Source organism: Cibotium barometz, chromosome 6 (genome assembly GCF_041138505.1).
Source record: "Cibotium barometz isolate CiBa-2024 chromosome 6, ASM4113850v1, whole genome shotgun sequence".
In the NCBI taxonomy this organism is placed as follows: Eukaryota; Viridiplantae; Streptophyta; class Polypodiopsida; order Cyatheales; family Cibotiaceae; genus Cibotium; species Cibotium barometz.
In genome coordinates, this window is record NC_141051.1 from 29,455,310 (window position 1) to 29,474,010 (window position 18,701).

At 40.5% G+C, this 18,701-nt stretch overlaps 1 protein-coding gene across 1 annotated transcript in view; it reads left to right on the top strand.

Annotated features, from left to right (window-relative positions):
- LOC147637612 (protein mago nashi homolog 2-like) overlaps nucleotides 1–3,283 on the top strand; it is a 60,790-nt gene extending 57,507 nt beyond the window's left edge. The window contains exons 2-3 of the mRNA XM_086799434.1: nucleotides 2,711–2,887; nucleotides 3,016–3,283. Coding sequence (XP_086655560.1) covers nucleotides 2,711–2,887; nucleotides 3,016–3,075 — 237 coding nt within the window. The 3' untranslated portion in view covers nucleotides 3,076–3,283. The remainder of the gene's footprint in view (nucleotides 1–2,710; nucleotides 2,888–3,015) is intronic.
- The last annotated feature ends 15,418 nt before the right edge of the window (nucleotides 3,284–18,701 follow it).

Here is an 18,701-nt window from a genome sequence, read left to right on the forward strand (position 1 = left end):
AGTTGGACATAAAGACTGCATTCCTACATGGGGACCTCGAGGAGGAAGTTTATGTATTTCAGCCCATGGGATTTGCAGAACATGGTCATGAGGGGAAAGTATGCAGGCTGAAAAAGGCCTTGTATGGTTTAAAACAAGCTCCACGAGCTTGGTATGCAAAAATAGATGCTTTTCTACTCACTCAGGGATTTGTGAACAGTCCATCAGAGACCACTTTGTATGTGAAGAAAGAAGAGACAGATCTGCTGGTCATCAGTCTTTATGTGGATGATCTCTTGCTCATGGGATCAAATGATGACAAAATTGCAGCATTTAAAGAGATACTGCAACAGACATTTGACATGTCTGACTTGGGCCTTGTACATTACTATTTGGGCATACAGTTTGTGCAGGATAACAGAGGCATTGGGTTGTTGCAATCACGTTATGTTGCTAAACTTCTGGAGAAGTTTAAATTTCAGGATTGCAAGCCTATTAGTACTCCTATGGAGCCTGGGATGAAACTGTCACTACAAGATGACAGTGTTTCCTTTGATGCCACTACATATGCTCAGGCTGTTGGGTGCCTCATATACTTGTGTAATACAAGGCCAGATATTCAGTATGCAGTCTCTCAGTTGAGCAGATTCATGCACAGCCCACGGTTGTCACATTGGCAAGCTGTGAAGCGTGTATTCCGTTATTTGCAGGGTACCTTGTCTCTTGGGTTGCTTTATCCTGAGGGGGGTGACATGCAGTTACATGCTTACAGTGATTCAGATTGGGCTGGTGATTTTGATACCAGACATTCCACTAGTGGGAATTGTTTCTTTCTTGGCGCTTCATGCATTTCTTGGCTAAGCAAGAAACAGACCACAGTGGCCACTTCATCTTGTGAGGCAGAGTACAGAGCAGCCTACACTACTACTGTTGAGTGTGTTTGGCTGCGTCGTCTTATGACTGATATGGATATTTCAGTGGAGGAGCCTACACCTATCTATACTGATAGTCAGAGTGCCATTGCTGTGGCCAGGAATCCTGTGTTTCATGCTCGCACGAAACACATTGAGATTCACTATCATTTTGTTCGGGAGAGACTCCAGGCAGGAGATATCAGTCTGATCTACTGTCCTGCAGATCAGAATGTGGCAGACATCTTCACCAAAGCATTACCACGTCCGAAATTTGAAGCATTCCGCAATGCTTTGAATTTGTTTCCTTTTGGTGGATGATGTACAGTGATCACATATCACTCCAGGGGGGTTTGTTGGGTTTTATGCTGTGTATGCACCCACAGGAGTGCTAGTGATCATCAGTAGGTTACTGGGGCACTTTTTACTTCAGTTAGTGGAGGTTTTTTCCCCCAGTTTAGTTCATTTTCACTTATATGCAATTTATAAGTGTTTTGGTCCACCCGGCACATTTATGGCCGGTCATGTGAACACTTATCCTTTAGGGGTCACTATCATGTGGCTTGTACTTCACTTTTTCATTCATTGAAGCATATTGGGAGTCGTGTTCCTTCATCTCTTTGTTTCCACGCCTGTTTGAGCTAGTGAAAACCCTAACCCTAATCCTTCTAAGTCTTCAGTGATCATCAGTAGGTTACTGGGGCACTTTTTACTTCAGTTAGTGGAGGTTTTTTCCCCCAGTTTAGTTCATTTTCACTTATATGCAGTTTATAAGTGTTTTGGTCCACCCGGCACATTTATGGCCGGTCATGTGAACACTTATCCTTTAGGGGTCACTATCATGTGGCTTGTACTTCACTTTTTCATTCATTGAAGCATATTGGGAGTCGTGTTCCTTCATCTCTTTGTTTCCACGCCTGTTTGAGCTAGTGAAAACCCTAACCCTAATCCTTCTAAGTCTTCAACCTTGTTGTACAGAGAAGCCAAATGTTGCCAAATCCCTCTGGCCAGCGTCATATGCTTTATGTGATTGATCATTTGTGGTGTGCAATTTAGGAAGATGAAAGAACGGACGCGGGCATTGACACGATCCCATAACTGTGCCTGAGCTTCCTGTTCCTTCCGTATAGAGGGTAACTCCCTGTCTTCCAACTCCGACCGTGGAACCCCAACAACAATGAAATCAGCCAAGTCATAAGACTTCAAAACGGACTCCATCATTACCTTCCATATGCCGTAGTTGTTCCCGTCCAACTGTCGGTCCACTGGGAACATGGGAAGTCTTGGGATCTTCACGTGCTTCTCAGCCATCTCAAGCAAGTTTGCCATCTCAAGGGTTCACAAGGTCTTGTGAAGGGAGGGTGGGTGGGAAAAAAAGCTGGAGTCATGTTCATACTTGTCTAAACAATCCACATAGCTGCATATATGAGAACCGAAGCTGCTGTTCCAACATACTATCATTGTGGAACATGGTCACCAGAAATGTTTCGTCGTTTCATCGTTTTGAAAGGTTTTGCACGTATGGCAATTTTGGGTAGTTTCTTTGTAAGTTTGGATAGTTTATCTGAAAGTATGGCAACTAGTAGGTACAATAAGGACTGCTTTTTCTCAAAAGGGGGTCTCCAATCGTGTTGCTCAACTCTTTTTAAAGCCTTTTTTGTGTTCATGGAGTGTCAAAGTCATTCATGTTACCTTGATCTTTCAAAGAGAGACCATTTTGGTACTGCCTGGTATATGTGTCATGTGCTATCTGCAGTTGTACAAGTCTTGGAGGCCCATTATGTGAGATTCAAAATGGCACTGGTTTGTGTGTGTTTCAGATTATGAAAGAAGATGATAACAATTGGCCTGAGCCAGACAGAGTTGGTTGCCAAGAGCTTGAAATTGTGATGGGAAACGAGCACATTTCTTTTACCACGTCGAAAATCGGTTCCCTTCTTGATGTTCAAAGCAGCAAGGATCCTGAGGGCCTTCGCATCTTCTATTATCTGGTGCAGGTAAATGACTGTATGAACTACTGAAGTCTGTTTTCAAAATTTGTTAATTTGAGCTCAGGTGTTCCCTTCTATAAGGATGTCTGCATGCGTTCCTTGCTATGTTTTGAGTGTTGTTGATATGTACACAGGATCTGAAATGCTTTGTCTTCTCCCTTATTGGCTTGCACTTCAAAATAAAGCCAATTTAAGAGCTCCTTGGAGAAGTACTACTACGAAAGGGGTGTGCTATCTTAGTGTTTCCTGTGAGCATTCAGATTGTACTGTAAGTCAGTGGCATGCCAATATACAAGAAAATCTAGTTTGCCCATTTTCTCTGTAGAAACTTTATGTCATGTCATAATGAATGATACTGGGTGCTATTTTACTTGGAAGGCAGTATTTTCTTGCTTTGGTTCACTGTTGGATTTGATTCTTGCTGCATATGGCAGGAGACGAGACCTCAATGTATGCACGCATGTTTGATTGATCATTGCAAGGTGTGACTTCATTGGTGCATCACAAGGCATCTGACATTTTCTGATACGAGAAAATCTAGTTTGCCCATTTGCTATATAGATTTTTTTTTGTCTTGTCATAATGAATGATACTGGGTGCTATTTTACTTGGAAGGCAGTATTTTCTTACTTTGATTCACTCTCGGATTTGATTCTTGCTGCATATGGTAGGAGACGAGACTTCAGTGTATGCATGCATATTTAATTGACTTATGTTTTTCAATTGTGACTTCATTGGCGCATCACAAGGGATCTAACGTTTTGAATGCGTGTGTGGGTGTGTGCACAAGCTCGTGCAAGTTTATTTAGGTATCCAAAAATCAGTCTGCATACATCTCTACATGACCACGTGGGGCCTGTGCAAATGTTCTAGATGCTTTAACACCTAACTTCTGATTGGTGTAGAAAAAGTTGAAAGTTTATTGACATGGAAGTTTGACCTTGGAAGTAATTCTCTTCTATTATGCATCAAGGATCTTGCGGAGTGTTAAATATCACAAAATAAGGGTGGTGTCTCTTGATGTTGTAGATGAGGGGTCCCGAGAGATGAAAAGAAAAACCTCCACCAGGGGGCTCACATGTCATCATCAGTATCTCAACGCTTTAATGCTTGTTTTACCTGTAGTCCTTTGATCAATTTGTTTGTGTTTTCAACGTGGTTGTTGGTATTACAATAGGCCATGACAATTCAACTGCGGTCGTGCCCTTGAACCATTGCCATTACTAAGTGAGCATTGTCAGTCGTGGATTGTTTTCATTACCACCTCCAAGACGACGTAGTTTCTGCTCTCTTGAATATTCTCTCTCCAAATTTTGTAGTTTCTGCTCTCTTGGATATTGTCTGTAGATAAGTGCAGATGAGAACATAAGTATTGCTTTGCTTACTGAGTCTCTCTCTCTCTCTCTCTCTCTCTCTCTCTCTCTCTCTATATATATATATATATATATATATATATATATATATATATATATATATAGATCATCAATTGAAACTCAAATTTTAAGATTTTTCTTTCTCCATGTCAAAGTATCCTTTGCGAAACATTTTTAGGGAAGCATGCTTCCTAGCTTTGTTACAATTTAGTTGGTTGTATTCTAATCTTATGAAGGTATATAATGATTGGTCGTGTAAACTTAGGCAAATAGTACTTTGTTCTGTATGTAAGAAATTCTTGTACTTTTAATGAAAAGCACATACATGCCTCCTTGTCATCATATTCATATTAAAAACATGTAGGTGCTATAATTATCTAAAAGTGCCTTCAAAGTTCAAGGTAATGGTGTCGTTCTCATCATGTTCAATGTATTCTAGAAGATAGGCCTAAGAGATCCCCTCCTCCCCCCCTCTACCCCCCCGTGCACCTTCCCTCTCTCTAATATCATTTCTCAGTAAATACAAGAAAGTGTGCATTTGTGTATGCCTTTCTTCCAAAACAAAGAAATTAGTCTCTCTCTCTCTCTCTCAAAAACCCTTTCAAAAACCACCCAATTGCAAATTGAGTATTAGAAAATGAGGAAAACCCTCTCTCTCTCTCTCCCCCCAACCAACCATCACCAACTTCTAGACCTAGGAGGAGGATACCCGCATAGTGGATCCAGTGGACCCACCTCAGGTTATCGAGGACCCATCTCACTTGAGAGGAGATATCTTGGACCAAGCATGTGCACTCAAGCACGCTCGATGCCCATGACACTCCAAGATGATAGACATGATTCACTGATCAACTCCATCTCCAGGATGTGCTCCACCCTCTTTCCATGTGACATAGCTAAGGTGGCTACTCATTAGCCCTATGCTTAATAAATGGGAGAGTCCGTCATGTTTCATGTTCCTTATATTCCATGATGTGATTTCCATGTGTTAAAACATGAGTATCTCAAGCAACATGGCTATGGAGTGAGCTATGATGATTGAGAGAATGCAAAGAAAGTGCTAATGAAGGTTTGGACTCAAGTTCAGTTAGGTTACTAGATTGAGACTTGTACTCATAGAAAGACTTGAGATTGATTGCTTGAAAATGTGGAAACAATAGAATTTAGGTCTACTCATTTGGTGACGTTTACAGCATTTGAGATAAAAAAATACAACCTTAGATAGTGAGTTGTTGTTGATGTAGCTCTTAGAAGAGTCTGTTAGGAATCTCCTCTTAGATCAATGAAGACTTTATGTAGTTGGTCTCTTGGTTCTTGAATTTGCACTCTTCTTTGTGTCCTAGCTTCTTGCAATGGTCACACTTTGGCTTGTACTTGAGTTTACATTCTCTTTGGTAATGTCCCATCCTTCCATAGTCGAAGCATTTCTTGGTTGTTTTGTAGAGGAGTGCTTGTTTCACAGTTGTGTTTCCTTGCTTTAGCTCCTTTTCTTCTTCGAGAAGAGAGGAGACACATTCTTCAAAGATTGGTTCTGGCAATTTTTTTAGTGTAGTCACCAATGCACTGTACTCTTTTGGCATACTTTTAAAAAGAATGGCTACTGTATCTTTATTTTCGATCTTGGCATCTATGCCATCTAGTTATGTCATTATGTTTTTTATCTTACTAAGAAGTTATGTTAGTGACTCACTAAAATTCATTTCTAGTCCATAGAATTGTATTTTGTGATAGATTTCTTGATTCTTGGCTTTAGTCACAAACACTTAACTCTTCTTACGCATCTTTAGCATGCTTCTTGGAGTCTATGTGATGGATAAGGTGAGGTCCTAAGTATAACCCGATGAGTGAAAGTGCTTGCTCATCTTTTCTACCCACTCATCATTAGGATTAACAAGTGCATTTACTTTAATGAGTTTCCATAGCTTTGAAGATACTTCATTTGTGTAGTCCAAGTATGGAACCCTTCTCCAGTGAACTTTTAAACATGATTTATTGTGCTTACTGCCATCTAAGAGATCTTAGCAATGAGTACTACTCATTAACCAGTGTCTACTCTCATATAAGCTTGGCATCATACACGATATTTTCAAGTACAAAATCAAGCGACAATGAAGTGATTTAAATGCGAGTAAGTGTTTTGCGAGTGTCAAATGCTATCCTAACTTATGATTTATAACCTGAATTTTTGCTTCTAGTAGTCAATTGACTATTAATAACACCGATTGAGCCTTAACTACTATAATTAACAGGACTAAGAAGTGGAACTTCAAATTGAGCTTATGTGAGTGGAGATTGATGGGTTTTTTTGCATGTGGCAATGTTGCTCTTGATGAGAGGGAGTGGCTCAAGCAACCAACTCCAACTCCAACTCTTCAAATCAGTGTAAATCTAACCAACCATAGGCGACTTGTTTTTCTATTGCAACTCCTCAATCCATGGATGGAATGCCGAGAGCTTTGAGTTGTAGGGTCCTTGGCCTATGGTCTCTGCACCTCTTAGAGTAATTTACATAATGTCTACCACAAATAGAGAATTGCAGGTTTTTGCTTACGCTGAGTTTTTGCAATTTCTTGATGATTGTGCACAAATTGAGTGGAGGATCTTGAGGTGCATGCTCACCTAGGGTTGGGGAAGATGTCCCCAAGATGGCTTGATTAATGGTGGAGAGAGTGAGATCTCAGAGCTCCAATCTCCTACACACACTATGCAAGAGGATAAGATTTATTTAATGATACTAAAAAATGAGTAGCTGAGGGTGTGTAGAGATGGACTAGGACTGAGGTGAGTTATGGGAAGAGAGATGGCTCTAATACCATGTTAGAAACATGAGTATCTCAAGAAAGATGGCTATGGAGTTTGCTATGATGATTGAGAGAATTGAGATAGCTTTCTTGATTGATTGCTTGAAAATGACCCCTTTTATATGAGGGAGGTACATATTGGCTTTGCTTGCTCATGTGGGATTACTCTTTCTTTCTCATGTGGTAGCATGCTAGGTTGACACTCACTGCTGCCACATCTTGTGCTCCATGGCACTATATTTCTCAACACCATGTAAATTTTTGTCACACTCCGGTGAGAGAGTGTTGTTTTGTTCTATTTTATTTATGTTCCATCATGAGATATGCCATGGACATTATTGTATCACTTCGATCTCATAGGCCCATTGGGTATTTAGTAGACTCTCTCTCTCTCTCTCTCTCTCTCTCTCTCTCTCAATGCCGATTTTCCCTTGTTTCATTTGAACCACAAAAAACATAGTCAACAACAAGGATTAATCTCAAAGCCTAAACATCATAGAGAATCATAAAATTACAGTCAAGGATCTCTCTCTCTCTCTCTCTCTCTCTCTCTCTCTCTCTCTCTCTCTCTCTCTCTCTTTTGGGTGTGTGGGTAAATAAACCAAAATGGGCTAACCCTTCTGCCACCCAAATGTGGCAGAAGTGGTTAGTTCATGGAGGTGATATTCAACACATCCTATATTCGGATAGATTGCTATCGATCTCTTGGCATTGTTCCTATGACATTAAAAGCATCTCTCTCTCTCTCTCTCTCTCTCTCTCTCTCTCTCTCTCTCTCTCTCTCTCTCTCTCTCTCTCTCTCTCTCTCTCTCTCATTAGAAATTATTATCTTTCTACACTTGCTCCCTAATTTTACCCATAAGAATAGAAAACTAAAAAATCACAGTCAAGGATTAATATCAAAGTTTGATCATACCCTATCTAATTTTCTTTCCGTCGATTTTCCCCCAAAAATGATAAATTTTGATTTTGCAAAGGTTTTTCTTTGTTTTCCTTATTTTACATCTTCTCCTTTTCGTTCCTTTGCATTTGTCCCTCTTTTTCACTTGTTTTTTTTTAAAGACAGTCAAGGATCTCTCTCTCTCTCTCTCTCTCTCTCTCTCTCTCTCTCTCTCTCTCTCACACACACACACACACACACACACACAATGACATGCTATGTCCCATGTTATGGACTGAGCGGGAAGTTGAATGATAATGCGGTTGAAATGGAGACCTTCATTGCCAATTTATAGGACAAGAAAAACTCCAAACTCCATGGCTGTGCTTGCTCTTGACGAAATCATGGCCCTGAAAGAGATCTTGTCTTACCAAGAGGACTATTGTGAGGCCGAAATTGTGGGGCTCTAGGCCAAGATTACAACCATGGAGGAAAACAGTGGGATGAACCATCAAACAAGGGGGCCTTAAAATTGTAACTTCATCAATTCAAGGAGGAGAATGCCACATTGCACCGAGAGTTGGATGAAGCCAATCTTGGATTTGAAAGAAACATGTGAGCTCCATGTGAGGCTTTGGAAGGAAATAGATGCCATAATGGAGGAAGTCGTAGAAATCTCCAAATGGGTGGAGGCTGTAAAGAAATAGAAACTAGTCCACACCCCAAATGCCCACACCATCAAGGGAAAGAGAAGCATCACTAATCTAGGGCTTTGCACGTGAGAGTGACGGGTTTGCAAATAGGCAACTCACTAAAAGAGGATGGTGAGACTTCGTGTATGCAAATGGGTACCATTGGCACCTCATTTATTGATGCCTTGCAAGCAAGAAAAGACTTGACAATAGAGAGGTCTCTCCTTCTCAAGTTCAAGGATATGGATTGGCCTAAAAGAGGGTCACCCTCTAAACCACTAAAATATACCTTTTGGAGATGACCTTACACCACCAGAATATACCTTAGAGATGACCTTACACCCCTATAGGAAGAGATGACCTTACACCCCTATAGGTGGAGAACAAGAAAGCCGGGATGGTTCATATTATGGATGCTTGAAAAGCAACATTCCACCATGATGGCCACAAAGTCATTGTCGAGCATCACCCCAAATAGGGGGTACAACATTTGTGGCACCATTTCAACTCAACTAACCACTTAGAACTATAATAGCACCTTATGTCCCAATTTAGGAGGATTTTCCAAGACCTTTACTATGGGCAAGATATCATCTTCCAAAGTCATGCGGAGAGGTTTGCCACATGTTGCTAGGTTTGTATAGGAGTCAACATATGTGGAGGAGTACATGACATGTAGAGGAGTCCAAAGGTTCAGGGGGGAGGAGGTTTGCATCTCTCTTCAAACCACATCTTCGCACCATACTTATAGTTTTCTGAAAGGATGAGGAGGCCCGATGCATCTATGCTTGCTAAGGGATCCAGTGGTACACATAATGGTATGCTATTGTGTATACCACCCAATATGCTAAGGAATCCAGTCGTACACATAGCAATATTTTCTTGTCTGGAAGGATGAGGAGGGTCTCATATATGTTGATGTGTCTATGCTTGCTAAGGGATCGGTTGGTACACATAGTAGTATGCAATTGTTTGGCTAGATACATCTAGTTATGCCCAAAGTTCTCCAGTGGATGGGCCATACTTGGCACTATATATTGATATTACAAAATTTTCCACTTTGGGAGACATCCTCCTCCTGGTTGGGGACCTCAATGCATAGACTGGGAGCATTTAAATCATGCTATTTGACTTTAATAGGGATCCCATCATCTTGCATGACTTGGATCCTAGGGACATGGACATTTAGAGGATATCTATGCTTGCTAACGGATCGGGTGGTACACATAGTGGTATATACATATATTCCCAGATTTCTTTGGTGGATGGGCCATACTTAGCACTATATACTGATATTACAAAGTTTTCGAGGTTTGGGGACATCCTCCACCTTGGCGACTTCAATGCACAAGCTAGGAGCAATTAAGTCATGCAATTTAACTTTGAGGGGGATTCCATCATCTTGCATGACTCGGGTAGGGACTTGGGCATTTAAAGGATATCACAGGACTACCTTCTATGGTAGTTCTATGCTTGCTAAGGGATCGGTTGGTACACATATAGTAGTATGCTATTGTTTGGCCAGATACATCTAGTTATGCCCAAAGTTCTCTAGTGGATGGGCCATATATTGATATTACAATGTTTTCCATGTTGGGAGACATCCTCCTCCTTGGGGACCTCAATGCATAGACTAGGAGCATTTAAATCATGCTATTTGACTTTGATAGGGATCCCATCATCTTGCATGACTTGGATCCTAGGGACATGGACATTTAGAGCTTGCTAACGGATCGGGTGGTACACAGTCGTATATACATCTATTCCTAGAGTTCTTTGGTGGATGGGCCATACTTAGCACTATATACTAATATTACAAAGTTTTCTAGGTTTGGGGACATCCTCCACCTTGGGGACTTCAATGCACAAGCTAGGAGCAATTAAGTCATGCAATTTGACTTTGAGGGGGATTCCATCATCTTGCATGACTTTGGTAGGGACTTGGGCATTCAGAGGATATCACAAGACTACTTTCTATGGTAGGTCTTTCTTTTAGATGGGCACGTCGCACATATGTGCTCGTCATATATTATGGCATGATCAGTTGGCCCATCTCAAGGGGTCTCCAAGTTTTCTCCATCAAGGACAATTGATTATTTGATGGACTCCTCCCCAGCCTTAACTTGACAGGTCCTCGACTTCTCCATCCCTCCCCCACCAATGAATGCAAATCACACTTGTCTTTCACGATCTCAGGCATCTTTCCCAAATAGTGCCCTCACAGACCCATTTTCGCATACTCAAAGTACCACTTTCACCATGACCTAGATAATGTTTATTATCAAGGTCATCTCCAGCCCCAACTCTCCATTCTTGATCTTTCTGTTCTATTATCCACCATCATATCCCCACTCACTAACTTTTTACATGATACAACCTGCATCTCTTTCCCCTCCACACAACATCATTCTCCACCAAACCCTCCCTATGGGGGATCCTTGCCTCAACATAGCAAGACCACATGCTTGTAACACATCTTACATGATATAAAGCAACGAGACAAATCATTTAGCACCAAGCACAAAGGATGTTCCAATGCCTCATCGATCTTAGGTGGCATTTTTTGTCAAGTGCGAGGATGACTTACCAATCCTTTTTGAGTGGCAATAGCATTGACACTTGGCAGAAACTTCATGAGCATATGCCAACCACCCCCATCACAGATCCAACCATTTGTCACACCTATGGCCAAAGGCTCTACCACATCCTAACCTCACCCTCGCATGTCTATCACACCTTCTCTGTTACTAAAGCCATACATAAATTGCAGCATGGGAAGGCCAAGGATCATGAGGACTTACTAGTTGAGTATATCGCTCATGCATGTGACACTTTGGCCCCATTCCTAGTTGATATGTTTTAACATAGCCCTTCCCCAAGGTTTTCAACCATCATGGTCTAGTAACACCATTATGCCAATCCATTAAAGCTAGGGACCAATTAGATCCAAATAGCTACCACAACATCATGATTGGCCACACATTGGCCAAAATCTATGGGTTAGTGTTGGAGTCTGAGGTGCCTCTACAAAGAGACATGGGCATAGAGCTAGGGGAGAGGTAGACTTTTGGAGGACCTATTCCACCCTTTGGTCTTTTTGTAGATGTTGAGGGATTTCTTTTCAACTCTTGAAATGTTTTTGCCACTGTAAATAGTTTTGATTTCCAAGGTCTCTTGATACACAAGGTTTGCAGTGTGTTACAAGGAGAGGCACATATTAGAATGTCAGTAAGGTACTTCATTACTAACAAGTTGAAGCTTTTCTTCAAGGGGGTAATGGACACATGGTGCCACAATGTAGTTGCTTGATGGTCACAAGGAATTTGGGAATCAAGCTGCTCTTCAACCAACCTCTATTTGTCCATGTTTTTGCTTATACAAAAGGGGAGGTTTTTTCAAGTTGAAGTTGATTTAGAGGAGGTGTTTTTTTGGGGGGGGGGGGGGGGTTATGGTTTAGTTTTCACGAATATTGTCTCATGTGTAGAAGAGTTACCCTTTTGATGAACTCTGGTCATAGTGCATGGGTGTGGTGCTTGGGAGTTCTTTCCACATGTGTGAGCAGGGGGTTTTTAGAGTTTTTTTCTTTTTTCCTTTTTCAGGTTGGGTTGATAAAAAAGCAGGGTAGAGTTTTTTTTCATTAAAAGTGACTTCCTCAAGGTAAGGAAAGGAAGTCAATATTTATGTACATGAAGGGCTTAAAGGGAACATATATGCTCTAGCATCCTTATAAACTATTCTTTCCACTTTAAAGTCCAAGAATGGGTAGGCCATAAAGGAGTTTAGAGTGAAAAGGTTATCCTTTAAAGTTAGATTTTTTTGAGATGTAGGTGGCCAAATTAAAAGCGACCTCGTCACCCTCTTCGTCAGGAGCGTGGTTGTCAAAAGTCGCCACCATGCTTCGATCCACCTGACAACTATCCCGGCCACCTGCTACAACTCGTCCATGCTGAACCATGGATTATGAGGAATCTTGGCGATGCTGTGTGCATGGAAGGAGAGAGAGAGAGAGAGAGAGAGAGAGAGAGAGAGATTGAATTAACAATGAAGAAAGAACAATGATGTCATGAGATTCTTGCTAAGCATGGGAGCCATGAGGGAGCTGTTTGCAGTAACCGAGGTTATTCAGGGCACCATCACCAACACCTTGAGAATTCCACGAGCTCTTCACACAAGTTGAAGAAACAAGAAGTAAATGATGGAGAGAGAGAGAGAGAGAGAGAGAGAGAGAGAGAGAGAGAGGGACTGGGGACAAAACTAGTAGTGTATGCGTGTCTTGAGCGGGGCTGCAATGGGGAGAAGCTCGTCTTGCAAGCTCAAACAACGCGTGGGAGGCACAACAATGGTCTAAGATCTTCCACAAGCACATAGGAAGAGTCTACAGGTTCATCATCATCAAGAGTGAAGAGAAGAGAAGGGGTACTCAGACAATCAAGAGTGAAGAGAAGATAAGGGGTACGAAGATAATCAATAAAGGGGTATTAATTAGTGAGGAAGACATGAAGAAGTACTCAGAAAAAGACAAGAATCGACTTTTTCTTTACAAGAATCGACTACCTAGGAGGGAAATGATGATCAAAAAGGTAACTCTAAGAGATATGTTTATTCAATCTTTAAAATGCACTACACAACACATACATCTCTTATCATAGAACCTTTTATTGTAAATGTTTACTCTTCCACCAACTCCCCTGGAATGTTGTCGTTTGTGAGTCAAATTTCAAGCTTGTTTATAATACAAGCTCAAATCATTTTGTGTGTGTGTGTGTGTGTATGCATGTGCTCATGTGTGTTGGAAAGTCATGGCTTGGCCATCTATATACCACATGCATAGTGCCAGGGATAATGAGATCCTCATAAGATCATATATAAATAATAGAAGACTAGGGCTAGTATCAACCCTCCTCCACCAATTTTCATGGCTTGGAAGGGATTAGAGTGGTGGAGGTTAAGCACGCAATGGCGTGAACACTACTGCGATGGGTGACCTCCCGGAAAGTGGCCCTCGATTTCCAACATTGTGTGTTTAAGTGAAAAAAGAAGTGTGTATATACATAGGCATCAAACTTGTGTTCAATACAAGCTCAAATCATTGTATATAGTTATTGTGTGTTCGAGTAGAGAAGTTAGAGTGCGAACATACATATTATGTTGCCTTTAAAGAAGCCTAGAATGAGGGAAATCACACTCATGTAAAGAAGGTCAAAGCCTAGAATGCAATTATTGTTAATGCAATTATTGTCTACTATAGATCCCTAAATGAATCCAATGCTCACTTAAAATCTATAAAAATCACCAATGCAACAATTTCAACCTTTACTAAAAAGGATTCTTATGTATTGATATCAAAGCACTAAAAACTTGAAGATTGTGTAGTTTCGGAGGAATCTTTTAAATAAATGAAGGGGTTATGTTTGATTTCATTTAACAAGAATTCATTTTATAGGGAATCTCACATTCAATATCATATCTCTTACTCAACTCAACCGCTTGGATCAGACAATTCAGAAGGTTTAATGTCCCTTTTTAAATGGATGCCTAACTCTTCATAAGGAATACAAACTGAACGACACATCCATTTTTGGTGAAGATGTGTGGGGTATATGCTTGGATAAGACAATTGAGAAGGTTTAATGCCCCTTTTTAAATGGATACCTAACTCTTTATAAGGAATGAAAACTAAACCACAAATCCATTTTTGGTGGAGATGAGGCGTACACATTTACCTTTCTTTTGCTCTAAGCACTATTCAATACAACTACCATAGCTTGTCTGATGTTCTAAGGATTAAATACAGAGAATGTATGTGCATCTTGAGAGAGCTTATGCTCAAGATAAGGAAAGTGGGTGGAGATTCTATCTCTCTGTTCTTGATGGTCTTCCTACAACTTGGTTTGAAGATCTTTACCAAGAGATGAAAGAAAATTGAGCTCACTTTTGGATAAATATGAGAGGCAAGAATATGTGGGGGTTCGACTTCAAAGGGTGGAGGCTTGTAGGAAGGATCCAAAGGAGACAATAGTAGATTTTTGCTCAAAGTAGTGGAGGCTTTTAAACACTTGAAATTGGCAAGCTTTTTGGATTCTCTAGATCTTAATCTCCAAATCAAGGAGCCCAGTGTCCTACAAGAGTGCATTAGCCTTGGAAGAAGATAAGGAGAAGAAGATCTTATTAGAAGCTTTAATGGTATGACTTTAAAAACTTTACAAGAAGTGAGTAGACCACAACCTCCTACAACTCAACTTGAAACAGCTCTTGTACAATCTCATGAAGTCTCTGTAACTAAAGCTACTCTCTTAATAGACTGACCAAGGAGTTTATAGATCTCAAATTGCATTTGGTACAACTTCAAGGTCAAGTAAGGCCCGAACCTTCTCCTATTTATCATCCTCCTTTATAGAGAAGAGGTCTGAATGTTATTATTGCCATCGATTGGGACACATGAAACATGAGTGTCCAAGGAGGCTACCACGTCGTGTCTATAGGGGCAAAGATTTTCCACAAAATTTTCAACCACCTAATACTACTCTTGGGATCTTCAAAAGGATAGAAACTGCTCCTCATCCACCTATCCAAACAAACCTAGATTAAGCTGGTCCTTCTGGGTTTGCCTTGATGGAACTTGTGAAAACCTTTTCACTTAGGGAAGAGATCCAAAGGCCCAAAGTCGGCAAATGTAAAGATAAAATAGAGGAGGTTCTAGCCAAAAAAAGATTGCATCCATCTAAGGAAGACAAGGCCAAAGCTGAGATAGAGGCTGAAGAAGCGGCTCATACAAAGAGGAGAAAGAAGAATAAGGCTAGAAAAAGATTTCTCCTTGGGAAAAGGTGAGGAACTGTATGACCTATCTGATGACCTAAAGAATATGAAAGTAACATCAAATTGCCATCACTTCTTGGTTTGAGTTCTTCTCTTAGGAGGGAGATGTCTAGATTATTGAGTGTGAGGAAGAGGAAATTAAAAAGTTAGAGAAATGAACATCAAAGGGGTTAGTAAGGAAAGAAAAGGTGGAAAGGATAAGCATGGGTTGACTAATGTGGTGCCAATGGTTTGCTGATGTGCATGTGAATGGTGTACGGGACTATGGAGAACATAAGGTTAGAGTGTGATGTAAAACATGTACAACAAATTAGGAAGTTGGAAGTTTAGACTCTTGGTGGTATTAAGTCAGTGGAAGTTGAAATAAGAGGTGCTACTTATAACCTACCTTTTCATCAACCTTACCCTCTTATCCTTGGAAGACCTTGGTTGATCCAACCAAATGTTACATCGAGATGAGGACAAAAGGACTTCCTCATTGATGAGGGTTCTCCCCCTCTAACAAACATATGATTGAATAAATCCTCTTTCATATTCCATGAGCTCAACTCCTTTCAAAGCCATCAATAGCAATTAGTCTAGTAGAGGATTAAGCCAAGAAACACAAGATTTGACCAAACATTGAATGCTTAATCTCTGTTTTACCAAAGTCACATGCAAATTTGATGGAGAGCTTGGATCTCACTGTAGACTTGATGAAATAAAAAATTATCTTCACCAGCTTATAGAGCACCCTTGAAAACCCCTAGGGCCAAGACGAATTAGAGCAATGTCTTCTGTGGAGGAGTAGATCTGCAGTTCTCTTCAGAAAAGTGGTGCTGGTGAATTCGCGATTTCTTGAAGCATTCGACGGCGGCGGCGGTTTGGCAATTCGCATTGATGGGCTGGAGCATAGGCTTGTAGCTATGTGTGGCTAAAGGCTTGAAGCCTATTGTTAATCCTGGAGGGAGATCAAGCCCCTCCACTAGTTGGGGGTACAGAAGCTCTTTGAAAAAAAGAGGTAAAAAAACTTGATTATCTATTAATCTTGATTAACTAGGTGATTAGCAAGATAATGGGCTCATAAATTTGATGGATTCTAAGATAGGCTCTGATACCATGTTAAATTTGCAGCAATGTGATGAGCTATGGTGGATCAAATGCTAGAATCAACATCATTAGAAAAGAGATACATGATTAGTGAAGCAATTAACTGATAGCTTAATGTAGGCATGGATAATCAAAAACCAGCAAATTCTCATTAGGTCAATGCCTCAATTTATAGAGTTTACATCCAAGCATCTAATCCCATTGATCTCTCCTTGATTCACTCCACCTCTTTTGCTTGATTCTCTCCACCTCTTCCCAGAATATCTCCACACCTCCTAAATCTTCTCATGCTACCCTTTATTCTCTCCCATACTTCTCACCTTTTCACAGCTTCTCACTCATTTACAGATTCTCTTTTACAGCCTCTTGCTAAGGGATTGTTCCCGCACACACCCTATTCACTAGTATATTTCAACAATCCCTTAGCAAGAGGGATTGTTCCCTCTTGCTAAGGGATTGTTCCCGCACACACCCTATTCACTAGTATATTTCAACAAGAAGGAGGATATATATGCCTATCTACTTTGCTAGTAGACAAATGACAACTCACAAACTTCACTACTCAAAGATGAAAAGATGGGTTTGCCTATGATCTTTGCTATAAGGAAATTTTAATCTTACTTACTGCCTAAGCATTTTATTTTCTTGGTTTTAGGAATCTACTAAAGAAACACTAGTTGACCCATAAGAAGATTCATGTTAAGGGTAAGAACTCTCCCCAATCCACCAATCAGGAACAACATATGGAAGATGCACATGTTTTATTTTTATGTGGGGCTTTTGCAAAGGGGAAAGGTAAGGGAAGTATTGGAGTGGGGTTCTCAAGGGTCCAAACTCTAAAGTAGTTGTTGCAAGAGAAGCTAGGATTATAGAAGATATCCACACCAACAATGAAGTCAAGTACATGACTATATTAGTTAGCCTCAAAATATGCATAAATCTTGGAGTTTAGTCTTTGGTGATCAAAGGTGATGCTTTGCTAGTGTGGTAAGACAATTGCAAGGTACTTGGCAGGTAAAGAGATAAACTCTTAAATTCTTGTATAATCACGTAATTGAGAAGCTAGCCCAAATTTCACATTGGGTTGTTTGTTTTATACCAAGGAAGGATAATATTGAGGTTTACTTGTTATAGTAGCTACATCAAATCTTCAAGAGGAAGCTTATGTGATGATGCTTAGCTCAAGTGACTTAGCTACATCAAGCCTTCAAGAGGAAGCTCAAGTGATGATGCTTAGCTCTTCTCCCTTTTAAATGGAGAATATTGCTTATTTCTTGAACACAAGAAGGGCACCCTCTTGTCTAGATAAATCAAAAAAGAAATATTTTCTTAGAAAAGTGAAAGTTTACAATATGTTGGATGAAATCATGTATACATAAGGCACTGTTGATGTTTTAAGGAGAGTAGTCAATCAAGATGAAACGAGGATGAAACCAAGAAGATCATGGAAGCATGCCATAAAGGTCTTTGTGGAGGTCACTATGTTCCCAAAGAAAAATCTCACTCATAGGGTATTACTAGGTATGCATAAGGGCATCATCTTTGGTGTAAGTCTTGTCATACTTGTCAATGTTTTGGCAACCATATCTTACAGAGGGGTGCCATGCACCCAATCATTAGCTTTGGCCTTTTTGAGAAATGGTGGCTAGGGACTTTTTTGGACCCCTATCAAGGTCTTCTTTATGGAAGGCTTATTTTCTTGTTGCTACTACCGATTATGCTACTACGTGGGGAAGAAGCCAAATCTGTATCTAATGCTAAAGAGGAGATGGTGATTAAATTCTTTCTAATAGACATTTTTACTCCTTTGGATGCCCTTTAGAGATCCTATCTGATAGTGAAGCCATATTTGGTAGTGATGTGTGTGAACACACTAGGACCAACCAGGGCACTTTTTCCCTCTTTAGGAGGTTTTTTCCCATGCTAGTATACACCCATCTTGGGGTATACTTATCATCTTTATATAACACACATTCATAATATATCTATCATCTCTTTGTGTGCTCCCTTGAGCTTCTCCATTGTGTGTGTGTGTGTGCGCGCGCGCGTGCGCGCATTCCTACAACCCTATTTCCAACATTTGGTATCAGAGCATACACTCCTTGCCCCTGTGCTCCTGCCTACCCTTCACCTCGAGACGCATGTCTTCTTGAATTAGATCAAGGAGAC